Here is a 27,743-nt window from a genome sequence, read left to right as displayed (position 1 = left end):
CGATCCTTTCGTGGGAGAGGATCGGGAGGGCCCTTTAATAGAGGAAAGCATTTCAGGGGAGGCCGAGGAGGCTACCAAAACCAATGAGGATTTTCAGGTAGGAGGGAGGCTGTTTCACTTCCGCCACCGGTGGAACTTCAGCAAGTGGGCGCAGAGCATTGTGTCAAAAGGCCTGGGTTGGAGCTGGATAGCGAACCCACCCCCATCCAGACCTTTCCGCCAACTTCCATCCAAAGAATTGACGGAGTATGCGGAGGACCTCCTTCAGAAAGGAGCTATAGCGAGAGTCAACAGGTTAAAATTTCAAGGTCGCTTATTCAGCGTGCCAAAGAAAGGCTCACAAAAAAGAAGGGTAATCTTAGACTTGTCCCGTTAGATTAAACTTAGCCATTCGCTGCGACAAGTTCAAGATGCTCACGATCTCGCAGGTGCGGACCTTACTTCCCCGTGGGGCCGTCACCACCTCTATCGATCTTACAGACGCTTACTATCATATCCCTATTGCAAGACACTTCCGTCCGTATCTGGGCTTCAAGATAGGAGACCAGACATTCTCCTTCAAGGTAGTTCCTTTCGGGCTCAACGTAGCACCCAGGGTGTTCACGAAGTTGGCGGAAGTAGTAGTTCAACAACTAAGATCGCAAGGGGTTATGGTAGTAGCGTATCTCGACGATTGGTTGATCTGGGCTCCAACAGTCGAGGAATGCCACAGAGCAACACTGAAAGTGATTCAGTTCCTGGAATATCTAGGCTTCAAGATAAACAGGACCAAGTCAAGACTCACTCCAGAGTCAAACTTTCAGTGGCTGGGCATTCAATGGAATCTATCCTCCCATACTCTGTCGATTCCATCAGCCAAGAGGAAAGAAATAGCGAAGTCAGTCAAGCAATTTCTGAGTCACAAACTTGCGTCAAGAAGAACTCAGGAAAGGATCCTGGGTTCACTCCAGTTTGCATCAGTGACAAACATCTTGATGAAAGCCAAACTGAAAGACCTAACCAGAATCTGGCGCTCACGAGCAAATGTCAGGTCCAGGGACAAATTATCCTCAGTCCCTCAGATTCTACGGAATCGACTCCGCCCGTGGGCGAAAGTCAAGAACTTATCGATATCAGTGCCCCTTCAGTTTCCTCCTCCGGGGATTACCATCCACACAGACGCTTCATTAAGCGGTTGGGGAGGATATTCCCAGTTCAAGAAAGTTCAGGGAACTTGGTCACCTCAGTTCCGTCAGTTCCATATAAACGTACTGGAAGCAATGGCAGTGTTCTTGACTCTAAAAAGGTTACGTCCGCCAAAGTACTCCCACATAAAGCTAGTCTTGGACAGCGCAGTGGTAGTACATTGTATAAACAGAGGAGGCTCCAAATCACGTCATCTAAATCATGTCATGGTAGCCATCTTCTCCCTGGCGGACAAGTTCAGTTGGCACCTCTCCTCCACCCATATAGCTGGAGTGAGAAACGTCATAGCAGATGCTCTATCCCGATCAGTACCTCTAGAGTCGGAATGGTCACTGGACAACAGTTCGTTCCAATGGATTCTTCAGAGAGTTCCAGACCTACAAGTGGATCTCTTCGCATCCCAAGCGAACCACAAACTCCCATGTTATGTGGCCCCAACCTGGACCCTCTGGCCTATGCCACGGACGCCCTGGCCCTAGACTGGAACAACTGGGAGAAGATTTATGTCTTTCCTCCATGAATCTTCTCATAAGGTACTGAACAAACTCAGGACATTCAAGGGTCAAGTGGCTCTAGTAGCCCCAGAACTGGCCGAAGAGCAATTGGTACCCTCTCAATTCTGGAACTGGGTCTTCGCCCTCTTCGGATTCCCAGTCCCAGGCTCTCCCAGTCAGTACAACGAAGACTGTGTTCGCTTCCTCAGGAATTCTCAAAACCCTAACTTTATGGATTTCATGAAGTTTGCAGCGAAAAGGAATGCGAATATTGACCCTCAAAATATTCTCTTCTTGGAATCCGATAAAAGAGATTCAACTTTGAGACAGTATGATGCTGCTGTCAAAAAGTTAGCAACCTTCCTGAGAGAATCAGATATTAGAATCATGACAATCAATTCAGCTATATCCTTTTTCAGATCTTTATTTGAAAAAGGCTTAGCAGCTAGCACCATTACGACAAACAAGTCAGCCTTGAAAAAGATTTTTTCAATTTGGTTTCAACATAGACTTGACAGACTCCTACTTCTCGTCTATTCCCAAGGCGTGTGCTAGACTTAGACCTTCTGTAAGGCCTACGTCAGTATCATGGTTCTTAAACGATGTTCTAAAGCTGGCTTCAGAAACTGATAATGACACATGTTCTTTTATAATGCTCTTAAGAAAAACTCTATTTTTTATTAAGCTTGGCCTCAGAGCTAGAATTTCAGAACTGTCGGCATTGTCCAGAGATCCGGATCATATTCAGTTCCTTCCCACAGGGGAAGTGCTACTTTCTCCGGAACGTAGTTTTATAGCTAAGAATGAAGATCCTTTGATGAGGTGGGAACCATGGAAGGTACTACCCCTTCCACAAGATGTATCTCTTTGCCCAGTTTCGACCTTACGAGCCTTTCTGTCTAGGACCTCCTCATCCTCATCGGGTCCTCTCTTTAAGAGAGAAAAAGGTGGTACTTTATCTATTAAAGGCATCAGGCAGCAAAATCCTGTACTTTATTAAACAAGCCAATCCTGACTCTTTTCCAAAAGCACATGATGTCAGGGCAGTAGCCACCTCAATTAACTATTTCCAACATATGAACTTCGATGAGTTGAAAAAATATACTGGATGGAAATCGCCGACAGTATTTAAACGTCATTACTTAAAGTCCTTGGAAGCTCTGAAATTTTCAGCAGTAGCGGCGGGTAACATAGTTTCCCCCGACTCTGCCTAATCTTTAGTAGAAGATCCAGTCCTCCTTTCTACCTGTCTCACCCAACAGTTCGTCTATTCCTGCCTTGTTCATCTACGGTTACCTTGTGTCTTAGCTGCTTTTATGATGATATGGTGGGTGTCCTTATTTTTTTGCTAGGGACACTCACAATCGATTGTATATATTGATCTCTTGGATGTGATATCCCTTATTTTTATGCTAGGGGATACATCTTATTTGTAATGGTTACGGGTTTTGTATATTAAGTTATATACATTCCTTTATATATTATTATTATTGAAGTTTGTTTTGTTCAACTTATTGTCTTAATTGCTCTGGAGTTTTTGATACATATCATTACACAGATACCATTTCTGAACATATATACCATGTTAGCCCTGTATATATGTAAATTACCTTAAGTTAAGAAATATTATTAGCATTAAGTTTAATTTAAGCAATATTTCTATTTTGTATCATTGTTTTTGTATATGTATCTTTATTAGCAATTATATTCTTTTATTTTATTTTATCTTTTATTTGAGACCTCTTTTTTGTTTTGTTGAATTTTTATTTACAATCTTGTGCTATTTCTCTGGTACGATTTCGCGCAGCGACACGAGCTGAGCCCAGAAAAGGGATTTTGACGTAAGGAAAAATCTATTTCTGGGCGATTGGCTCGTGTCGCCAGCGAAATCCCGCCCTACCCATCCCATCGCTCAAGATTGTCTGCTAACTTCAGATGGCCACCACCAGGCGCAGCAGTTGGCAAGCATGGGATGGAGTAGTAGTAGTTGCTGCCCACTCTGTGGGTCGGCTCTCCTCTTGTGGGGATTTTGTAGTGGGAGATTTCTATTGGCATTCGGCTCGTGGTAGTGGTCTCACTCGCCATAGTGTTCATACCGACACCCTCTTGGAGGGGTGCGACGTCAGTTGTACTGACCTTTTTCTTTATTTATTTATTCTCTGGTATGTGTTAGTACATTTACCCTAGAAAATAATAGATTAAAGGATATTTCGCTGGCGACACGAGCCAATCGCCAGAAATAGATTTTTCCTTACGTCAAAATCCCTTATTCGGTCAACTTTGACTCTACTGAAATGGTCGAAAAACGCAATTGTAAGCTCCAAATCTTACAGTCTAGTAATATTCAGTCATTTATATTCATTTTGAAACAAAATCGAAGTCTCTAGCACAATATTTTGATTTATGGTGAATTAAAAAAAAAAAACTTTCCTTCCATCGCAAATTCTCGGAATATTTGCTCTCCATTTCATATTTAGGCGTTTCATAGAGTTTTATATATGAAAATGTGCTCAATTTCATGTAAAATACAAAAAAAATAATGAAGGTTGTAGCTTTTCCATTTTGAAATAATTTGCTTTATAAAAAAAATTATAAAAAAATTTGACATTCGGTCAACTTTAACTCTTCCGAAATGGTCAAAAGCTGCAATTGTAAGCTAAAAATCTTACAGTATAGTAATATTCAATCATTTATCTTCATTTTGAAACAAATTGGAAGTCTCTAGAACAATATTTAGATTTATGGTGAATTTTTTAAAAAAACATTTTTTTACGTCCGCATGTTACAATTTCATGCATCATTTTCTCTGTGTTGCTTTGATCATTTTACAATGTGTTATATACCAAAATGATTGCAATTTAGTGTACCATACAACGAAAAAAATTAACTCTTTAGCTTTAACCGTTTTGCTCACAGCGCAATTTTAATACAATTATATATGAAATTTTGTTTTCGCGCTATCATATATCGCATTATTTATATGGATGATGATGATTTTTTTCATTTCTGATGGTTGCATACTAAACTTCAGGCAATGACAAAAAAAGGAGCCAAAATTAATCTTGAAAACTAAGCGCGCTGTGATTTGTTGAAAAAAAAAATTTCCGCTTTGGCGCTCACTCCGAGACCGCCTCGGCATACGGGAGACTATTTTTATTATACCCCTTCGGCGTTTAAGGGTTAAGTCTTTCGAGACTTCCAAGCTAGAAAGGACAACTTCACCTTCATGGAATCTGGATGTTGTTCTTAAATGGATTTCAGGACCTCCTTTCAAACCTCTTAATTCCTCATCTCTTAGAAATTTAAAAAGGAAGACCCTTTTTTTGGTCGCCTTGGCTACAGCCAAAAGAGTAAGCAAGATTCAAGCCTTGGACAAGAACATAGGTTTTACTCAAGGAAATGCAGTGTGTTCTTTCACTCTGGGCTTCTTGGCCAAAAATGAAACGCCGTCCAATCCCTGGCCTCGCTCATTCAGTCAAAGCATTGACCGATACCCTAGGCCCTACAGACCAAGAAGGAAGTCTGTGTCCAGTAAGAGCACTTAACCCTCTTACACCAATTGGACGTATTAAACGTCGACATAAATTGTCTCCCGGGTGCCGATTGGATGTATTAAACGTCAACATAAAAAAGTTTTAATTTTTTTTTTAAAAATTTCGCGGAAAAATACTTATAGGCCTACCAGCCGAAAACTTTTGAATCACACGCCTTGGGGGATGCTGGGAGCTCGCAGATCAAGGTGTTGTTTTGTTCACAATTGTTACGCAGGCGCGCAAGCGCGAATTTCTTTCTTATCGCACTAAAAAGTATCAGTGAAGCATCTCAGAAATTATTTCGTCACTTTGACATAATTTTTGCACCATTTTAAATTAGCCGTTACATGGAGTATTATATATGAAAATGTGCACAATTTCATGTAGAATACAACAAAAAATACTCATGATTGTAGCTTTTATCAGTCTTGAAATATTTACATATAAATAACAATAAGTGCCAAAATTTCAACCTTCGGTCAACTTTGACTCTACTGAAATGGTCGAAAAACGCAATTGTAAGCTAAAACACTTATATTCTAGTAAAATTCAGTCATTTACCTTCCGATAAATTTTTTCGTGCAATTGTCGTAATGTTTGCACCATTTTAAAATTAGCCGTTACATAAAGTTTTATATATGGAAATGTGCGCAATTTCATGCACAATAAACTTAAACAACCCATGGTTGTAGCTTTTATCGGTTTTGAAATATTTTCATATAAATAACGATAAGTGCCAAAATTTCAACCTTCGCTCAACTTTGACTACCAAAATGGTCGTAAAATGCAATTGTAAGCTAAAACTCTTATATTCTAGTAATATTCAATCATTTACCTTCATTTTGCAACAAATTGGAAGTCTCCAGCGCAATATTTCGATTTATGGTGAATTTATGAAGACATTTTCCTTAGGTCCGTGCGGTAACTCTTCCAAAAAAAAATCAGAAATCTTTTCTTCCAATTGTCGTAATGTTTACACCATTTTAAATTAGCCATTACATAAAGTTTTATATATGAAAATGTGTGCAATTTCATGTAGAATACAACAATAAATAATTAAAGGTTGTAGCTTTTCTCATTTTCGAAATATTTGCATATAAATCACGATAAATTAAAAAAAAAAAAATTTGGTCAACTTTGACTCTACCGAAATAGTCGAAAAACGCAATTGTAAGCTAAAACGCTTACAGTCTAGTAATATTCAGTCATTTATCTTCATTTTGAAACAAATTCGAAGTCTCTAGCACAATATTTAGATTTATGGTGAATTAAAAAAAAAAACTTTCCTTCCCTCTGCTTGCGGATTCTCCGCCGCAAATCTCCGAAATGCGTACGTCACATTATCGTTATATTTGCTCCATTTCAAATTAGGCGTTTCATAGAGTTTTACATATGAAAATGTGCACAATTTTATGTAGAATACAACAAAAAATAATTAAAGGTTGTAGCTTCTCTCACTTTTTAAATATTTGCATATAAAAAAATATATAAAAAAATTTGACATTCAGTCATCTTTAACTCATCTGAAATGGTCGAAAACTGCAATTGTAAGCTAAAACTCTTACAGTATAGTAATATTCAATCATTTATCTTCATTTTGAAACAAATTGGAAGTCTCTAGAACAATATTTAGATTTATGGTGAATTTTTGGAAAAAAAATTTTATATCCGCACGTTACGAATTCATGCATCATTTTGTGATAATATTTTCTCTGTGTTGCTTTGATCATTTTACAATGTGTTATATACCAAAATGATCGCAATTTAGTGTACAATGCAATGAAAAAAATTAACCCGTTAGCTATAACTGTTTTGCTCACAGAGCGATTTGAATACAATTATATATATGAAATTTTGTTTTCGCGCTATCATATATCGCATTATTTATATATGATAATGATATTTTTTTTTATTTCTGATGGTTGCGTACTAAACTTCAGGTAATGACAAAAAAAGGAGCCAAAAATGAACTCTTAATCTTGAAAACTAAGCGCGTTCTGATTTTTTGAAAAAAATATTTTTTCCTCCTCGGCGCTCACTCCGAGACCGCCTCAGCATACGGGAGACGATTTTTATTATATCCCTTCGGCGTAAGAGGGTTAAGTTTTACTTGGACAGGATTAAAGGTTTAAGAAGCAACTCGCCTAACCTTTGGTGCTCAATAAGGATACTTATTGTCCTTTATCCAAAAACGCTCTGGAGTTTTTCTAAGAGACATCATCACTGAAGCTCACACGAAGATTAAGGATGAGAATTTTCCTGTTTGTAATGTCAAAGCAAATGAAAATAGGGCAGTAGCCATTTTGTTGGTTTTGAAAAGTAATTTATCACTTACATCTATTGTGGAATCTACTTTTTGGATATGTGAATCCGTTTTTGCACATTTTTATTTATGTAATGGTAAGATAATCTATGATAATTGTAGTGCATTAGGACTGTTATCTATAGCTGGCATGATGTTTGGAAAAGAAGGGTAGGAGAATACTTTCTCCTCTATCCACTTGCCTTGTTTTTTATGGATGGGTAATGGTATTTGTTTTTAAAGGTGTTTGGGTAAATTGTGTATCTGGTTGATTTTGTTGAATAGCCCAGGACAAGGGCTTTTCTTCATCACAAAACTTTGATAGCCATTGGAGTACTCCTTGGTTGCTAAGTATTCCACTGAAGTAGAGGCGACTCTTGACCTTACTGTCATGTCACTACAGGTCAAGAAGAGCTCTGACCAGAGGCAGTATCTTCATACTGTAGCTCTCTCACCAGTTAAGGATACAACAAGTATTGTTGCAATACTAGCTAGTTTACTTTCTTAAATTCATCACATTATTGAGTGTTTTAAGATGGTATATGTCCATACTGTCCCACCTCCGTTCAATGTGGGATTCAGCTTTGTAGTTACAGTGGTACCTCGAGATACAAAATTAATCCGTTCCGAGGCGGCCTTCGTATCATGAGCTTTTCGTATCTTGGACTGCATTTTACATGTAAAATGGCTAATCCGTTCCAAGCCCTCCAAAAACACCCCAGTAAATTTCATAATGAAGCTAAATTGACCTATAAACAATGAAATACTACAACAATTTGGCCATTCAATACGTAACTTTATACGTATTGCTAATATACCTGTAAATAAAGTGTATTAGTGTACATGGTATACAAGAAATACTTACGTATGTAGTAAAGTGTGGAAGCTTACCTTTCGAGTGAGGCTATCTCCGAAAGTGGCGACAGGGGAGGAGGACAAACGGCAGATACGTACATATACTTAACTTTACGAAACACATAAAAAAATGTAAGGAAAACATACATAAACTAAACTTTACGAAACACATTAACAAAACTGTAACACTTAACTTTACAAAAAACTAAAATTAAAAAAAAAAATTTTGTCTTATTTTTACATTTTTTTTTTTTTTTTTTTTTTTTTTTTTACAAAATGTCAACTTGTTCACCACTTTCAACTTTATGTTTTTTTAGTATCACTTGGTTCTCCTTTTGCTTACTCCTGCTAGTACTAAAGGCCTCTTTAAAAAATAACTATCCAAGGAAGATTGCTTCTGCCTACTTTTCACAATGTTCCTGAAACGACTCAGGCAAACGTCATCGAACTGCGCAAGCATACGACCTGTGTAAGCCTTTTCGGGGTGTCTTTTTTCTACAAATGATTGCACTTTACGAAAAGCAGCTAGAACATCCTTAATTTCTGCCGTTGTCATAGGGTCATCCTCCTCCTCCTTGCTGCTGCTAGAGAACTCCTCTTGAACGACTTTATGTTGCATGGCCTCCAACTCCTTCAGGTCATCCGTCGTAAGCTCCTCTTGGTGCTCCTCGAGAAGGTCGTTGATGTCATCCTCGTCGACGACCAGCTCCATGGACTTGGAGTGCAACGATCTCGTCAAGATCTGGTTGTAAAACAGTTTCAGGATCGTCAACTGTTTCTGAATCTGCAGCACCAGCTTCGCCCACGTCGAATCCCTTAAAGTCTCTGGCGGATACGGCATCAGGCCAGAGTTTCCTCCACAAGGAATTCAAGGTTCGCCTCGAAACCTCCTGCCAAGCTTGGTCGATGAGTCGGATGCATATCACAACATCGAAATGCTCTTTCCAAAATTCATGCAGGGTGAGGTTTGTGGTATCGGTGATGTCGAAACATCTCTTGAAAAGATGTTTCGTATACAGCTTCTTGAAGTTCGATATCACTTGCTGGTCCATGGGCTGGAGGAGAGGGGTGGTGTTAGGTGGAAGATAAAGAACCTTGATGAAGGAATACTCCGCTAGGATATCTTCCTCGAGGCCAGGAGGGTGAGCAGGAGCATTGTCCAACACCAGTAGGCATTTCAGAGGGAGGCGCTTCTCTTCCAAGAATTTCTTCACTGTCGGGCCGAAACACAGATTTACCCTCTCTGTGAACAAAAGCCTTGTTATCCAGGCTTTCGCATTACCCTCCACATCACTGGAAGCTTCTCCTTAAGCACTTTATGGGCCTTGAAGGCTCGAGGAGTCTCGGAATGATAGACCAGTAGGGGCTTCACCTTGCAATCCCCACTGGCGTTGGAACAAAGTGCGAGCGTAAGCCTGTCTTTCATAGGCTTATGCCCGGGTAGCTTCTTCTCTTCCTCCGTGATGTACGTCCGACGAGGAATTTTTTCCAAAAAAGGCCAGTCTCATCACAGTCGAAGACTTGCTGAGAACTGTAGCCTTCCTTGGTCATCATCTCGCCAAATGTCTTTTTAAAGGCTTCAGCCGCTTTCGTGTCCGAGCTGACCGTCTCCCCATGCCGCACCACCGAATGGATGCCAGTCCGTTTACGGAATTTCTTGAACCACCCATGCGAAGGCTTGAAGTCTGGGGTTGGTGTTGATGTCCCTTCTCCTCCATCATCTTTGACCTGGGCAATCAAATCGCCGAAAATAGTGCTGGCCTTGTGGGCGATTGCCGTCACCGTTATCGTATCGCCAGCGATTTCTTTGTCTGCTATCTAGACAAGAAGAAGCCTTTCCATCTCATCGTGCATGTGGAATCTCTTGCTGGACAAAATAGTGACGCCCTTGGAAGGTGTAGCTGCTTTGATGGCATCCTTCTGCTTAAGGATGGTGCCTATTGTTGACGGATTTCGGTTGTATTTACGTAAATAAATGAATTTATGTTAATAAACGAAATCGTTAGAATGAATGAATACGGCGTGCGTACGATAACAATGCTGCTACCGAGTGGCCGAAGCACGCCGCTACGTAGTAGATGCATGATGGGAGGGATGCTGACCAATAGGAGAGAAGGATCTCATGGCGATGACTAGCATCAGGAACCAATGGGAGAGCGGGAGGATGGTGGTGAGTCTACTCAGTTGGCGGCGCGCGAGTTTCAAAATTGTTATCGGTGGTCCGGGCAAATCTCAGACTTTACAGCAACAACCTTTCGTATCTTGAGCAATTTTCGTATGTAGAGCCGTAAAATTTTTCGTATTAGCTTTTGTATCTCGAGTTTTTCGTAAGTTGAGCCTTTCATATCTCAAGGTACCATTGTACTTGGTAAGTTACTTATATAAAAATGACATTTTTATGATAAAATAAAATTTTATATATATACTTACCAAGTAACTACATAATTGAAGCCTTCCTTCCTTCCCACTTATGGACATAGAGCGTAAATGAATTGAGCTCTTTAGCTAAGTTGTACCTATTCGTCCCTGAAAGTGGGCTGGGCAGTCACCGACACCAAAAACAAAAGAATAGCTACTGCGAATTTTCAAATCTAAGCTGCTGTGAAAAGTAGAAATTATAGCTATGTAGTTACTTTGTAAGTATATATATAACATTTTATTTTATTATATAAAAATATCATTTTGTAGGGGAATGAGAATGCAAATATTAATTTGATCCTTAAAAGGTATTTAAATATTTCTGGGCCAAGCCCGTGTCGCTTTGTGAAATATCCCTTCAGTTCATATTTGTAAGGTAAATAATACTAACATTACCAGTGAAAAATAAAAGATGGGGATGTCAGAGTATCCTGACTCGCTCACCCTAAATAAAAAGAGGGTGTCGGTATGGTACTGGGGCGAGTGAGACCACTACCACGGACCTCTTGCTATTTAGATCTCTCTTCCACCAAAATCCCCCTGCCAGAGAGAGCTGGTACACAGCCCGCGCCAGCAACTACTACTACTCACCCACCGACGCCACCACCAGCGCCTCTGGTGGCCATCCTTTCCGTTAGTGACATCTTGCCCACACGTGATTTTCTTGCTCTCTGTGTTTGTGTTCACTAACCTGGATTTATCTGCAACCATGGAATTCCAAGCCATCGCAGCAGCTAAGTTAAGTACTGCCGAAAGGTTACACGTAATTTTAGCCAGTCAGGATCCGTTTTCAACCATTTTTTAGGTATTTTAACAGCACCTCCTCGTCTGGTCTCGGTCTCACCATACCGGTTCGCCTCGTGTTTTCTTTACTAGCTCCTTCGGTCTTCCATACCGTCGTGGCTATTACTGTGCAGTATTTATGATTCATTTTATGATTATTTTTATGTGTGGTGCAAGATGTGCTACCGAATTTATCATTTTTATCATCGTATTATTCGGAAATCCTATGCCTTTATGTCTTAGTTCAGTGTTCATGCATGTATGTGCCTTTGTCTAGGTCTGTTAGGCATGTGGGTTCATACCCATCTCTTCTTTAGTCCTGCCACCCTGGCCGTCGCCCTCCGTTTTACGTATCGGCAGAGGCCAGCTCCCGAGTAGTTAGACTACCTACCTCCCAGGTAGGCTAGCCTAACTTCTCCTGGACGCCCTCCTTTTTCTTTGCTCTCGATTTCCTTCTTTTCCTTTTTAATATGATGCATATTATGTATTTTGTTTGTGTTGCATGTTTGAGACGGTTAGAGCTAGCCTAGGCTATCTCTTTGTCTGACCTATTCGCCCGCGGGGTCCTACCACGTTCGCGGTGGGCCAGTTGATCGCCACGAGCCACCAGGTCAGTCCCCCATCCTGCCTTCCTCCCCATAGCGGGGGGGATCCCGGCAGTCCACGCTCGCTCATGGTCGCCATGGCAACCAACCGGGCTCTCCTCCCCTCTTCCTCCCTTCCCGGGAGGATACGGGAGTTACGGGGGGGGGTCTTGAGTCTGGCTCGTTGTACCGTTCTCTCCCGGGGATCTGGGTGGGGCCCCTCGTGTGTTCGGGTTGGGGGGTTGGCCACCACCCCCCTCCCCCGCTCGTTACTGGTCCTCTTTCAGGTCTCGTAGCAGCTCTCTCCTCCCTCGGTCTCCCCCCCCACCATCCTCAGCGCTAGCGGCGGACTCACTGGCTCCGCCAGCTCGTGGGGGGGTAGCGGAGAGTAGCTCTTACATGCATCTGTTTTTATTTACATTTATAATACTGTTTATGTCTCAATTGTGTTTGTTATCACTGTTATAATTTCCACTTGTCTGGCGGAGTGCCCGCTCACCATCCGGTAACTATCGGACTAGTTTACCAGGTCCTACGGACTATCTCTTAAGGAGTACAGGAGAGGATTATGCCCAGAAAATTTTTCACTCCGGCATGCAGCAGAGTATTATATCTCTTAGCAGGTTAGTCCTGTTAGTAACTGCCGATACTCATGTATCTGTCCACTTACAGGCTACCAACTGCCAAGAATCGGAATGTAATGCCATCCTCCAAGATCCCTGCGGTCACGAGGTCTGCCGGACCCATGCTCCCTGTGCCATCCGCCATGACGATCTAGTGGTATGGCACCACGAAGCCTGCTCCATCTGCTATGATCTGGTGGATCAGTTTACCGCCGGAGTAAGTATATACCGGAGTAATATACTTATGACTGTTCTTGGTATACTTATATTGTTTATAAAAGCATATGATAAGAGATATATAAACATTTCTTAGTCTTAATTGTTTAATCATATAACTTCGGGGCTTCGTTGTAAGGACTACAATGACCCTTTATTCCAGGCTACCGCCGTGAAGGATGCCGCGTCGGCTACCTTGAGGGCCTGGGTCGGCGGATTTGGGAAGAACGTCTCTAAAGGGCAGCCATACATCCTGGACAAGAGTATGGCTGTCCGCCTCTTCCCAGGCGGCAAGTCGACCGGGTACATCGACCCAGCAGCGGCAGCTCCGTGCATCGCCGTTATCCAGCAGCAGGTGGCGCAGGCGTTGGCGGACCAGGGGAACCCGGAGATCGCCGAGGAAGTGGCGACTTTGGATTTAAATGTAGAGCCAATGGCGGTAGGTGAGAGTAACTTGTTTGTTGAGGTAGGTTTGCTAGGAGCTCAAGGGCTTCCCTTGGGCTTATCTGGATCTTCATCCCCTATTCCTTCTTCGTCTTCCTTCCAAGGCTTTTCCGAATCGGACATTCCTGCTAAGTCGTCATCAGCTTCAGTTGTCCCTAAAGTGAAAGGGAACCGGGAGCAGAAGACCCTGGAGAAGACGTCTTCTAAGTAAACCTCTTCCTCCACGTCTCATAAGACTCCGGCTCACCACCCCGGAGCAGAGAAATCGAAGTCTTCTTCGACTTCACACACTAAAGGGTCTAGAGGCAAGTCCTCAAAAGAAAAGGTCCGTGCTTCCACAGAGCCAGAGCCTTCGACGTCTACTGGAGCACGTCCTAAGACTCCTATGTCGATCAGGGACCCTAGTCCCTTCGACACCGAGGCGTTCACAGCTAACATTATGCAACAGATGGGGAACCTGGTCGGTAACTTGGTTAACGACAGGTTCGAACAGATGTTTTCGCGCATCTCCACCTCGTTTGAGGAGTCTGGCCAGTCAATCCGGAGTATTTCGGAGAGGCTGGCAAACCAGGAAAACCTGATGGCGGGTCTCAGGGAGAATCCCCCAGCAGTTCTTCCTCAGTCTGGCATGGCGTTACAACCAATGCCAGACTATTAATCTCTTCCTCCCTTCACGACGAGCAATCCTTGGAGGGTCGCAGCTTATGCTCCCTTCAAGGATGGGATGATAACCATTCCAGATTGTGGTACTCGAAGAATTGAGGATTGAGTTCCACCCCGCCAACCTCCAACCACCCTTTATGGGCTATGCTCATTTGACAGAGGCTGCAATGAGGAGGGAGGATAGGATCCCGAAAGAGACGGTGATCTACAGTCGGGATCAGGCGCAGAGAGAATGGATTAGAAGTCTAGAAGATTGGGATTGCGTCAATACCAAGCTTCAGGCTTTTAAGAGCCCATTTACTATCTTTGTGGCAGAGGAGGAAACACCAATCCCCTTTACCACAAAGTTAGCAGAGCTAACCATTCAGGCCACTATGAAAGACGAGCGTATGCCCCAGCTGAGGGAGACAGAGCCAACATCTCTTCTCCTTCCAGGATCTGAAGACCTCTGGGCTGATCTGCCGGCTACCTTCACGGTTGGGAAGCTCAAACCAGATTGTGCAATTGTACAATTTGGGGAGAGGCTCCCAAGGTTGTCGGATAACCTGATCCAAGCAGAATTTGATGCTAAGACCAGGTTAGGGAGGACTTTGAACGCCCTAGTTATGACAGAGGTTGCCGCAGTCACATACGGGACGGAACCTCTGTTCAAACTCTTAGCAAAAGCACAGACACACACTGTGCAGTGTGATCTTTACGATTTTGTGACAGCTAGGCGCAACTGCAGAAAACATGTACTGCAGGAAGCCACAATCAGGCATGAACCAAACAAGCTGCTTGCGTCTTCCATCTGGGGCGCTGACCTCTTTCCCGAAGCAGTGGTGAACGAGGTTCAGCATGAAGCGACTAGGCTCAATCAGAGCCTTAAGGTCCGGTGGGGACTTTCTTCCAAGAGGAAACCAGAAGTCACCCCTTCAACTTTGAAAAAGCTGAAGAAGCCTAGAAAGTTCCCACCTTTCCAGGCTGCTCAGCAACAACAGGTAATGCAAGCAGTACCAATGTCCCAGGTGGTTCAGCCGTCAACGGCGAAGAACCAGTCCCAACCCATTCTCCTCCTTACTTCCCAGAACCAGCCCTCGACCTCTTACGCTGTATCTCCGGCCTTTAATCCAGTCTTTGAAGGCCAGGCGTTCCAAGCCTTTAAAAGGTTTGGAAGAGGAAGCAGGGCTAGAGGTGCATTTTGCCAAAGAGGCGGCGGAAGGACACCTAGCAGGGGTAAACACTTCCGAGGCGGAAGAGGATCACGCCCCTCCCCAAGTCAGTGAGGACCCTCAGGTGGGAGGGAGGCTGTTCCTCTTTCGTCACAGATGGGGATTCAGCACCTGGGCACAAAGCATTGTGTCCAAAGGACTGGGATGGAGTTGGATCAAAGGTCCCCCTCCATCCAAAACATTCCTTCAGGAGCCAACAAAGGAATTGACAGAGTATGCACAAGAACTCCTTCAGAAAGGGGTAGTATCAAGAGTCAAACATTTAAAGTTTCAAGGACGCTTGTTCAGCGTGCCAAAGAAAGGCTCGACCAAACGAAGAATAATCTTAGACTTGTCCCGTCTAAACTTATTCATTCGTTGCAACAAGTTCAAAATGCTGACTATCTCGCAGGTGCGGACCTTACTTCCCCGTGGGGCCGTCACCACCTCTATCGATCTTACAGACGCATACTATCACATCCCAGTTGCAAGACACTTCCGCCCATATCTAGGCTTCAGGCTAGGAAACCAGGCATTCTCCTTCAAAGTGATGCCCTTCGGGTTGAATGTAGCCCCCAGGGTATTCACGAAGATAGCGGAATCAGTAGTCCAACAACTAAGATCCCAAGGGATAATGGTAGTAGCGTATCTGGACGATTGGCTCATTTGGGCAACAACCATCGAAGAATGCCTCAAGGCCACGGAAAAGGTAATTCAGTTTCTGGAACATCTGGGGTTCCAAATAAAAAAGGTCAAGTCCAGGCTAACGCCGGAATCTCACTTTCAGTGGCTCGGCATTCAGTGGAATCTGAACTCCCACACTCTGTCAATTCCGTTGGCCAAAAGGAAAGAAATAGCCAAAGAAACAAGGCAATTCCTCAAATGCAAACAGACATCAAGGAGAAACCAGGAAAGAATCCTAGGCTCTCTCCAGTTTGCGTCAGTTACAGATGTTCTGATGAAAGCAAAATTGAAAGATATAAATCGAGTTTGGCGCTCAAAAGCAAACAACAAATCTCGAGACAAGTTGTCAGTCATCCCGCCGATTCTCCGCAAGTGTCTCTGCCCCTGGGCGGAGGCCAAGAACCTGTCCAAATCAGTTCATCTCCAATTTCCCCCTCCAGCATTGGTTATCCACACGGACGCTTCTCTAAGCGGGTGGGGAGGATACTCTCAATTCAAGAAAGTACAAGGGACTTGGTCACCTCAGTTCCGCTGGCTTCACATAAATGTACTGGAAGCTATTGGCAGTATTCCTCACATTGAAGAGGCTTCTACCAGCCAAGGGTTCCCACATCAAACTAGTATTGGACAGCGCAGTGGTAGTACACTGCATCAACAGAGGAGGATCCAAATCAAGTCATGTGAACCATGTCATGATAGCCATTTTCTCTTTAGCAGCCAAGTACAAATGGCACCTATCCTCCACTCATCTGGCGGGAGTAAGGAACGTGATAACAGATGCCCTGTCTCGATCAGTTCCTCTAGAATCGGAGTGGTCCCTGGACAGGCGCTCATTCCAGTGGATATGCCAAAAGGTCCCAGACCTCCAGGTGGATCTTTTCGCATCACAATCCAACCACAAGCTCCCTTGCTATGTGGCCCCCAACCTGGACCCTCTGGCTTATGCCACAGACGCCATGTCCATAGATTGGAATCAGTGGAAGAAGATATACATCTTTCCTCCTGTGAATCTTCTATTGAAAGTCCTGAACAAGCTCAGGTCTTTCAAGGGACAAGTTGCTCTAGTAGCCCCGGACTGGCCCAAGAGCAATTGGTACCCTCTTCTTCTGGAATTGGGTCTCCGGCCTCAACGGATTCCCAATCCCAAACTGTCTCAGTCAGTACAAATGAGGACTGTGTTCGCTTCCTCAGGAATTCTCAAAACCCTAACTTTATGGACTTCATGAAGTTTGCGGCTAAAAGAGATGCAAATATTGATCCTCAGAATATCCTTTTCCTAGAATCGGATAAAAGAGAATCAACATTGCGTCAGTATGACGCAGCAGTTAAAAAACTAGCAAATTTCCTGAAGGAAACGGATTCTAGAACCATGACTATTAATTTGGCTATTTCCTTTTTCAGATCCTTATTTGAAAAAGGTCTTGCAGCAAGTACTATTACGACCAATAAGTCAGCGTTAAAGAAAATCTTCCAGTTTGGCTTTAAGATAGACTTAACAGACTCTTACTTTTCGTCTATCCCTAAAGCTTGTGGTAGGCTTAGACCATCAGAAAGACCTAGTTCAGTTTCATGGTTCTTAAATGACGTTCTCAAACTGGCTTCAGATTCTGACAATGATTCATGTAACTATATAACGCTCTTAAGGAAAACATTATTCTTACTGAGTCTGGCCTCAGGAGCCAGGATATCTGAACTGTCGGCCCTCTCCAGAGACTCTGGCCATGTTGAATTCCTCCCCTCAGGAGAAGTATTACTATCTCCAGATTGTAGTTTTTTAGCTAAAAACGAGGATCCTTTAATGAGATGGGCCCCTTGGAAGATCCTCCCTCTTCCTCAAGACCCTTCTCTATGTCCGGTGACGACCTTACGAGCCTATTTGTCCAGGACATCTTCTAGGTCCTCAGGTCCCCTATTTATAAGGGAAAAAGGTTGCACCATTTCCTTAAAAGTAATCAGGCAACAAATCCTATATTTTATCAAACAAGCCAATCCTGATTCATTCCCCAAGGTCCATGACATCAGGGCAGTAGCCACCTCAATAAATTATTTCCAACATATGAATTTTGATGACTTAAAAAAGTACACAGGCTGGAAGTCGCCGACAGTTTTCAAACGTCACTACCTGAAATCCTTGGAATCTCTTAAATTTCCGGCAGCGGCAGCGGGAAACACAGTTTCTCCTGACACTGTCTAAGTAGTTTTAGTCGTAAGATCCAGATCTCCTTTCTACCTGCCTCACTAACATTTTCCTTTGATCCTACCGCCAGGCTCAACCCATTTGAGCCTTAGCTGCCTAATAGGCTATATAGTGATGTGTCCGTTATTTTTTTTGCTAGGGTCACTCACACCTGTACTTTATTGCCAAATAAAGATATATTGTGATGTTCACCCTTGTTTTTATGCTAGGGTGACTCACTCCTGTATGTATTGATATTTTCTAGTTTTAAGTTAATCAATAAAGGTTTTAGTGAATGTAAGAATAGTACTAAGTCCTATTATAAGTTAGCATAAGTGTAATATTAAGTTCTATTACGTATTTTAAGGCTAACATATGTTATTATACATTAGTTAAGATTTTGTATGATAACTTTGTAAATATTTAACTAGATTATACTCATGTTTTGTAATTCTGTATTTTTCTTGTTACCTCTTTCTATATCTTTACCAAGCTTGTGCTAATTCTCTGGTACTATTTCACAAAGCGACACGGGCTTGGCCCAGAAAAGGGATTTTGACGAAGGAAAAATCTATTTCTGGGCAGTGGCCCGTGTCGCCCAGTGAATTCCCCCCCATATCTCTCCCATCCCTGTGCCCAGGCTTGTTCCTCTAACGTCAAGGATGGCCACCAGAGGCGCTGGTGGTGGCGTCGGTGGGTGAGGAGTAGTAGTTGTGGCGCGGGCTGTGTACCAGCTCTCTCTGGCAGGGGGATTTTGGTGGAAGAGAGATCTAAATGGCAAGAGGTCCGTGGTAGTGGTCTCACTCGCCCCAGTACCATACCGACACCCTCTTTTTATTTAGGGTGAGCGAGTCAGGATACTCTGACATCCCCCTCTTTTATTTTTCTCTGGTAATGTTAGTATTATTTACCTTAGAAATATGAACTGAAGGGATATTTCACAAAGCGACACGGGCCACTGCCCAGAAATAGATTTTTCCTTCGTCAAAATCCCTTTTTGCAGTTCTTTTTATGAAGATAAATTTATTGATGTTTTATGTTAAGAATCTGTGGTTAAACACTAATGGAGTACACAGTGCATTGTTGTTTATGGTTGATCATAGAGTGGTTAACATTATAACATGACATGATTCCAAAATAGTAAAAGTTTTGTTTTTTAATATTACAGGTAGGAGGGCCATGGCAGCAAGACTTTAAAGATGGAGGAATGTTAGGTTGCTGGGCATTGGATCATGCACTCACAATCCTCTCTACTATTCTGAATCCAACAAGTGGTCGTGAGGATTTCCTCCACAACTTGAAGCCTAGTCCATCCCAAGAAGTCTTAGATGGGGAAAGTAGCACAACAGATAAGAGTTCAGACAGTGTGTGGGTAGTTGTTGATAGCTCAGGTGAAGAAGAGGAAGACCCTTCTCATTTATGGTTGCTCTTCACAGAAAATGATGTTGTACAGGTATGTCTCAAAGATTTCATTGCCCTTCATGTATACAAATGTGTTGAATGTGCCTTTTTTTTAGGCAGTATTGCCCTCTCCATTTGTAAGAACATAAAAAATAATTGCCGAATAATCTTAATGATATTTTTGTTTGTTATAATGAAGTTTACATAAATCATGGAGGATGATGGCTACACTGTACTGAAATTTTATCAGTAGTATAGGAAACTTTATCTGGCAACTAAATTATATATCTCTTAATTTGCTCTATTCAGATACTGTCTCTCCCTCGATTTGGAACCACCTTTACGTGGTGAGGGGACTCTTGAACACCGGGAATTTGTTTCTGGGTTTGAATCCAAGAGTCCCATATGTCATAATATATTTCTTTGGATTAAGTTTTGTGGAATTTTCCTCTTTTGCTAAAATTTATTGGACCTGATATACAGAAAGAAGTATCATAGCTGGGACTGGGTTTATATCCGAAGCTAAATAGTAGGTACTGTGGTAGGGACCATTAACTACCCAGTAATGTTCGGACCTGAGAGATATCAGATTATAGCTCAAGGTCGGACCATGGATTCCAAAGGGGTCTGGTTCTGGAGATAGGACTCTCAGCATTCTATCCAGTTTGTCTATAACATGATTAGGGTGGGGATGATTCTATTCTTGTAATACTCTCAGTCTTAGCAAGCAGGTTTGGCTTATGCTTGGGTCATTGTAATCATGTTGTGCCTTCCCCTGTGGGGTAGGGTAGGGACGTGGTTATTTGAGAGTCTGTTCTCAATTGTGCTAGTGATGAAAGAATAAACTCCATGAAAGGCCAATTATATCTTTTTAAAGTTTCCAGGTTTCATTTTTTCCTCAAATCTTTATTATATGTAGGAAATAAGTATTTGAGACTGCCTTGACGGAGTTACGCATTTCCAACCTATGGTTGAAACTGTAACGGGTAAGAGGGCTTTCAAACTGGGAAGATTATCTTCTAGTTTGAACCTAAATGTCTCAATTTTTCTCTTACTTGATTATTTTTCAATTTCTTACTTTCTATCACTCAGTTGCTCCCCCTAGCTGTCCTCCTCTTCACTAAAACTCTCTTGCAGGTTAGGTAGGAGCTGGGTCTCTGAACTTAGGCTTTACATTTAGGCTTTACCTTGATCCAAATGGCAGGGACTATAGTGGTTTGATTCGCCACTTGAATATGTTTAGACACTGGGGATAATGACTATGGGGACTTCCCTACGGAATCCGAGGAGGTATAGTCTCCATGGTAGGACTCTCAGCAGTTTATCTGGATTGCCCTCTAAAATAACTAGAGTGGGGATGATTGCATACTAGTTATGCCCTCGGTCCTATCATACGGGTTTTGCTTACACTTCAGCAAATCATGTTATGATAGAGCCATCTCTTTGGGGTAGGGTAACGAGTGGACATATGGGAGTTGGTCTCTGCTATGTCTTTGGTGAAGGGGTAGTCTTTAGGAGGAGACCCAGTTTTTTTTTCATGACTTGTAGTTTGTTTCTCTGTAATTGAAAAAAAAAAGATGGAAGTAGACTAAGGAACCCAATCCCTGGAAAATGTGACCCCTTGACACTAAATTCCCATTTAACCTACCCCTACTCTAGGTTTATTTGATTCACTTTTTGGAAAGGACAGTTGGGCAAGATTTTTAACAATAGAAAGTGAAAATAAAAATGTTATTGTTATGATACAATAAAGTTTGTTCATACTTACCTGGCAGATATATATGATCAAGTACCCACCCACCTCCCCCTCAGGAGACAGTGGCACTAAAAAATCTGAATAGAAAATGGGAATGGTTCCTGATACCCGCCTCCCAGCGGCGGGAATGGGTACTAACCACCTGATCTTCCTCTGTGTGTGTCGTAAGTTTTGAAATTCTGTCGGACTTCGGAGAATACAGCTATATATATCTGCCAGGTAAGTATGAACAAACTTTATTGTATCATAACAATATCATTTTGTTCATGAAACTTACCTGTCAGATATATATATATATAGCTGAATCCCACCATTGGAGGTAGGAAGAGACAGAATAGGATTTAGGAAACAAATTACATGCAGATGATTGACATCTTGGTTCCTTACCTGTTAGCATAGCTGACTTTGTGATTACTGTCACCCAAGTCTGCCTCTGCTTTACTAGAGTCTCCAGCAAGGTAGTGACCTGTATAGCTGGTGAGTTCTAGATGATCTGTCAACGGGGGCGTGGCCACAATGCGACTAGGCCATATTGACCATACTATGAGGGCAACGAAGCAAAAAACCACCACCTGACCAAGCCTAACAAAAGTTAATCCCACATAACTTAGGCTAAAGAATGGGAAGTCCGCCTTTGGCGGCCGACCCAACAACCATAAACCAATACAATAAAATTAAAAACTCTCCTAACCATTTTCTACAGGATAGGATGAGTGCTACTTCCTGCCCCCAAGATTGTATCTGCGGAAATGTATGGCCCTAGCGAGCAGCAGTTCTCATATGTCGTCTTCACATCCCGCAGGTAGTCTGATGCGAACACAAGAGTTGCTTCGCCAAAAGGTGGCACTCATGATGTCACTGAGTGCCATGTTCTTTTGAAATGCCACCGAGGTCGCAACAGCCCTCACCTCGTGAGCATTAACTCTCAAAAGTCCAAGATCACCATCTCGACAGGATGAATGAGCCTCCTTGATGGTACTTCTTAAAAAGAACGCCAGTGCGTTCTTCGACATCGGTAAGTCTGGTATCTTGACGGAACACCACAGATTGTCCGAAGGACCGCGACACTCTTTTGTTCTTTCTAAATAAAACTTGAGAGCCCTGACAGGGCACAGGACTCTCTCTGGTTCTTGTCCACTAATTTCTGCTATCCCCTTGATCTCAAAGCTCTTGGGCCAAGGGTTGGACGGGTTTTCATTCTTTGCTAAGAACGAAGGGCTTAAGGAACATACTGCATTATGTCCCCTAAAGCCAATATGTTTACTGATGGCTTGAACCTCGCTAACCCTCTTTGCTGTAGCTAGAGCGGTTAGAAAAATAGCCTTCCTTGTCACGTCCTTTAAAGATGCAGAATGTAAAGGTTCGAAAGGACTCTACATCAGGAACTTCAATACTACATCCAAGTTCCGTGACGGAATCTTTGGTTGCGCCACTTTCAAGGTTTCAAAAGACCTCAAAAGATCGTGAAGGTCTTTGTTGTTCGACAGATCTAAACCTGTGTCTTAAGACCGTCGACAACATACTCTTGTATCCTCTAATCGTTGGAACCGCCAGCTTGTCAACATTTCTCAGATGAAGGAGGAAGTCAGCAATCTGATTCACAGAGGTCGTGGTGGAGTAAATACCCTTCTTCCTGCACCATCTCCTGAAGACGGCCCACTTTGATTGGTACAGTGCAAGAGAGGAAGCTCTCCTTGCATTGGCAATAGCTCTTGCCACTGGTCTTGAAAAACCTCTCGCTCTGGCCAACTTCTTGATAGTCTGAACACAGTCAGACTCAGAGCGGAGAGGTTTTTGTGGTACCTCTCGAAGTGGGGCTGTTTGAGTAGATCGACTCTCTCGGGCTGGGTCCTTGGGAAGTCCACTAGGAAGGACATGACCTCTGTGAACCAGTCGCTTGAAGGCCAAAACGGGGTGATCAGCGTCATCCTCGCTCCCTCTGACGCCGCAAACTTCCTGATTACTTCTCCCAGGAGTTTGAACGGGGGAAAGGCGTAGACGTCCATCCCCGTCCAATCCCATAGGATGGCGTCTATTGCTACTGCTCCCGGATCGAGAACCGGGGAGCAGTATAGAGGAAGTCTCTTCGTCTTCGATGTTGCGAAGAGATCTACCAAGGGACATCCCCATAGTCTCCACAACTCTTGACAAACTTCTAGGTGAAGAGTCCACTCGGTCGCAAGCAGTTGCTGCCGACGGCTGAGAAGATCCACACGGACGTTCTGAACTCCTGCAACGAACCTCGTCAGGATCGTTACGTTCCGTGCTTTCGCCCACAGCAGGATCTCTCTCGCTAACTCGGAACAGGGACCGAGAGTGTGTTCCTCCCTGCTTCTTGATATACGCGAGAGCTGTGGTATTGTCCGAGTTGATCTGGACAACTCGGCCAAAGACTCGTTCTTCGAAGAACTGGAGAGCCAACCAAATTGCTTCCAATTCTTTTAGATTTATGTGCCAGAACATCTGTTCCCCTCTCCAGATGCCTGACACTTCTTCCTTTCCCAGTGTTGCTCCCCAACCCGCAGTGGACGCGTCTGAAAACAACACTAGGTCGGGGCTCAGAAGGTTGAGAGACACTCCTTCTGCCAGCTTTACGGGATCGTGCCATCACTTTAGGCAATCCTTGACCAACTGAGAGATGTTCAGAGTCACATCCAGGTCTTCCTTGTTCTTCCAGTTCTCCGCTAAGAAAAACTGGAGCGGTCTAAGGTGCAGTCTCCCCAGGGAAACAAACTTTTCCAGCGAGGAAATGGTCCCCAGCAGACTCATCCATTCCCTCACCGAGCATGTTTCCTTCCCCAAGAAGGCTGACACTTTTTCTAAGCAGTTCTGCTGACGTTCCAGGGATGGAAAAGTTCGAAAAGCTGCTGAATCCATCTGAATCACGAGATACACGATGGACTGCGTAGGGATCAGATGGGACTTTTCGAAGTTTACTAGCAGGCCTAGGGCCTTTGTCAGTTGCAGCGTCGTATGAAGGTCCTCCAGACACCTCGACTCCGACGATGATCGAATGAGCCAATCGTCTAGGTAAAATGAGACTCTTATCCTTGAGAGGTGAAGCCATTTCGCCACATTCCTCATGAGAAGCGTAAAAACCATCGGTGCTGTGCTTAGCCCGAAGCAGATAGCTCTGAATTGGAAGACCTGTCCCTTTAAGACAAACCTCTGGTACTTCCTTGACTGAGGATGGATCGGGACGTGAAAGTAGGCGTCTTGGAGGTCTAAAGAAACCATCCAGTCGCCTGGTCTTAAGGCTCCTAGAACAGACTGAGACGTTTCCATTTTGAATTTGTCCTTCTTGACAAAAAGGTTCAGCCTGCTGACGTCCAGGACAGGTCTCCATCCCCCAGACTGCTTCAGAACCAGGAACAACCTGTCGTAGAAGCCTGGGGATTCTAGTGCTAGAACCTGTTCTACGGCTCTCTTCTCGAGCATTTGTTCGAGCAGATAGAACAGAATCTGTTGCTTCATAGGTTGGTAGGAGGGCGACAGATCTATGGGCTTCGTGCTCAACTGTGGTGTTTTGAGGAATGGGATCTTGTATCCTCTTTCAATGATTTCAAGGGACCAGCTGTCCGTCCCTCTTACTTTCCATGCTTCTGCAAAGGATAAGAGTCTTGCCCCGACAGGCGTCTGAAGGCACGACGCGTCACTTCTTACCCCTGGGTTTTGAAGGGGTTCTGCCTCTAGAGAGACCTCTTCCTCGAGGAGACGCTCTCGAAAGGGCTTCTGCTTCTTGGAAGCTTGAGCAAGAGGAGTTGTAGGATGAGCTGCAGGACGTCTGGACGACTGAGCCAGTAGGTCTTGGGTCACTTTTTCCTGAAGGCTGACTGCTAAATCTTTCACCATCAACTGCGGGAAGAGATGACTTGATAGAGGGGCGAACAGCAACTCTGCCCTCTGAGAAGGAGACACCGACTTTGCCGTGAAATTGCAGTATAAGGCTCTCTTCTTAAGAAGCCCTGTAGAAAAGTGGGAGGCCAGTTCATCGGAACCATCCCTGACTGCCTTATCCATACAGGCTAAGACACTGGATAGCTCCTCAAGCGAAAGAGAGTCCTGACTCCGAGACTGCAGGTCCAGGGCTCCCAAACACCAATCTAGGAAGTTAAACACCTCCATCGTCCTGAACAGCCCTTTCAGATGATGGTCTAACTCTGAAAGCGTCCTGGAAACCTTAGCAGAGGACAGGAGAGACCTCCTAGGAGCGTCTACCAGGCTGGCAAAATCGCCCTGGGAAGAGGAAGGAACTCTCAAACCCGCTTCCTCTCCCGTCTCGTACCAAATGCCCGCCCTTCCGCTTAACCTCGCTGGAGGTAGGGCAAAGGAAGTCTTGCCTTGGGCCTTCTTGGAGTCCATCCAGTCATGGATCCTCTTAAAAGCTCTCTTCGTAGAAAGCGAAGTGGCCATCTTGATGAAACCTGGCGCTTTCCTCGTCTTCGACGAAGCCAACTGCGAAGGAGGAGAGCAGGGGGCCGAGGGCTGAAACTTGTCGGCAAACAAGTCCTTCAAAAGGCAGGCCAAAACCTTGTAATCAGATGATGATGACGAAGCAGGCTCCTTTTCATCCGCAGGCTGCGACTCACCCGAAGAATCTCCCTCATCCACGGGAGAAACAGAAGGGTCCTTAACAGACCGCGAAGCAATCAAACCTTGAGACCCCGCTCGTAAAAGGGGTCTCCTATCCGAAGAAGGATCCAAAGAACAAGGTCGGGTATGCTTAACAACAAACTCCGAAGCTTTACGATGATCCGGTAAAGGTGCGTCCTGCTGAGCATCCTGAAGAGCGTCTTGATGTGTAGCGCGCTGAGCGTCCTGAAGAGCGTCTTGATGTGTAGCGCGCTGAGCGTCCTGTAGATCGTCCTGAAGAGTAGAGCGACGAGCGTCATGAAAAGCGTCCTGGCGAGCTTCCTGACGGGACGCAGAAGCAACAGAAGCGTCAACGCGAGCAGCCTGAGAGGCGTCCTGGCGAGCGCACGCCTAGCGTCAGGAAGAGCGCGAGGAGCGTCATAGTAAGACGTACGGCGATCGTCGCCAAGACGAGCCTTACGGTCTAGAGAGCGTCCTGCATGACGCTCATCGACACTTCTAGATAAGCGCTGGGAAGGTAAACGGGATCTAGAAGGCGACGAAGCAGAGGAGGGCAATGAACAAGGATAAGGAGACGGAGACTACCTGGATCTCTTGATAGGCAGCCTCGAATCCTTCCTGTGGCGACGGGGTTCTGCCTCCCTCTTGGCGAAAAACGAGGCCAACTGCTGCTGCATGTCCAGAAGAATCTTCTTAGATGGAGAAGATTCCCGATCAGGTGAAGGGCTGATCCTGTAAGTAGACGAGGGGCGAGGGGACGCCTTCTTCCTTCTCACAGGAACAACCTTAGAGCGACTGGGGCGCTCAAAAGCGTCCTCCTCTGAAGACGTCCTGGTCCTCTTCTGCGGGGGAAAGTTGTCGAAACATTCAGGAGATGACTGGAACGCAGGTCGAGAAAGAGGACGTGAAGCGCCCTCTTCTCTAAAACCTCTCTTGAGAGGGCGAGAGTTCTTCCGAGAGCTCCAACCCCGGCGCGGGGAGGACACCTCGGAGGACGAGAAACAATCCTTAAGGATTCGTGCCCGTGCACGATCCTTGGCAGTCTGGGAAGCGTCATCAGGTGCTGCTGAAGGGATGCCAGATCGGTGGGGAGTCCCCGTAACCCTCCTTCGGCTTTCGACTTGCCCACTCCCTTTGTCCTGGGAGTCCGACAGAGGTCTAGACCTAGAGGCATTATAGGGCCGATCTGACGCCCCCTCCACAACACTAGGGGCACTAACACCATCACCACACTTCGCAACACTAGATTGGAGCACTAGCACTTTAGGCTCCAAGTTACGGATAGACTCCATAATTACAGAAAGGGTATTACCTTCTGCAGACACAACCTCAGGGCCCGAAGGCAACACCACAGGGTTAGGTAAAACAAAGTCTACAGAAGGGTTAGCAGGTGACAAATCACTACCCTGACTTCTGCTCACTGAAGCACTCCTGGAGGAAGACCTCCTGATTCTATCACACTCTAACTTGCGTACATACGAATCATACGTCTTCCATTCAGAATCAGTCAAATTCTCACACTCCTTACATCTATCATCCAACAAACAAACATGCCCCCTACACCTCGTGCATACCGAGTGAGGGTCTGCCGAAGCTTTCGGTAGCCTCACCTTACACTCTTGCACACAACACACCCTGAAACCAGCAGAACTAGATCCAGACATCTTATTCAAAGAACAGTCAAAGCCAAAATCAAATCAATCCACGATAGCGTATGCCTAGCCACAAATCCAAGTCAATAAACCAAAAGACAATCAGATACTCAAGCGGCAATGAAGTTTGCAAAATCCTAAGATGGAGGTACTGAAAACAGGTGTTGACAGTACTGGCGACAGAGAAAATC

The 27,743-nt window shown here is 44.2% G+C and overlaps 1 protein-coding gene across 1 annotated transcript in view; it reads left to right on the top strand.

Moving 5' to 3' along the window:
- Nucleotides 1-27,743, top strand: part of LOC135223095 (ectopic P granules protein 5 homolog) — a 759,396-nt gene that overhangs the window by 20,424 nt on the left and 711,229 nt on the right. Inside the window, 1 exon segment of the mRNA XM_064261599.1 lies at nucleotides 19,319-19,603. Within this exon segment, the coding sequence (XP_064117669.1) occupies nucleotides 19,319-19,603 (285 nt within the window).

This window comes from Macrobrachium nipponense, chromosome 8 (genome assembly GCF_015104395.2).
Source record: "Macrobrachium nipponense isolate FS-2020 chromosome 8, ASM1510439v2, whole genome shotgun sequence".
NCBI lineage: Eukaryota > Metazoa > Arthropoda > Malacostraca > Decapoda > Palaemonidae > Macrobrachium > Macrobrachium nipponense.
The sequence above is the reverse complement of the archived record's forward strand: the minus strand, read 5'-3'. Positions and strand labels throughout refer to the sequence as shown.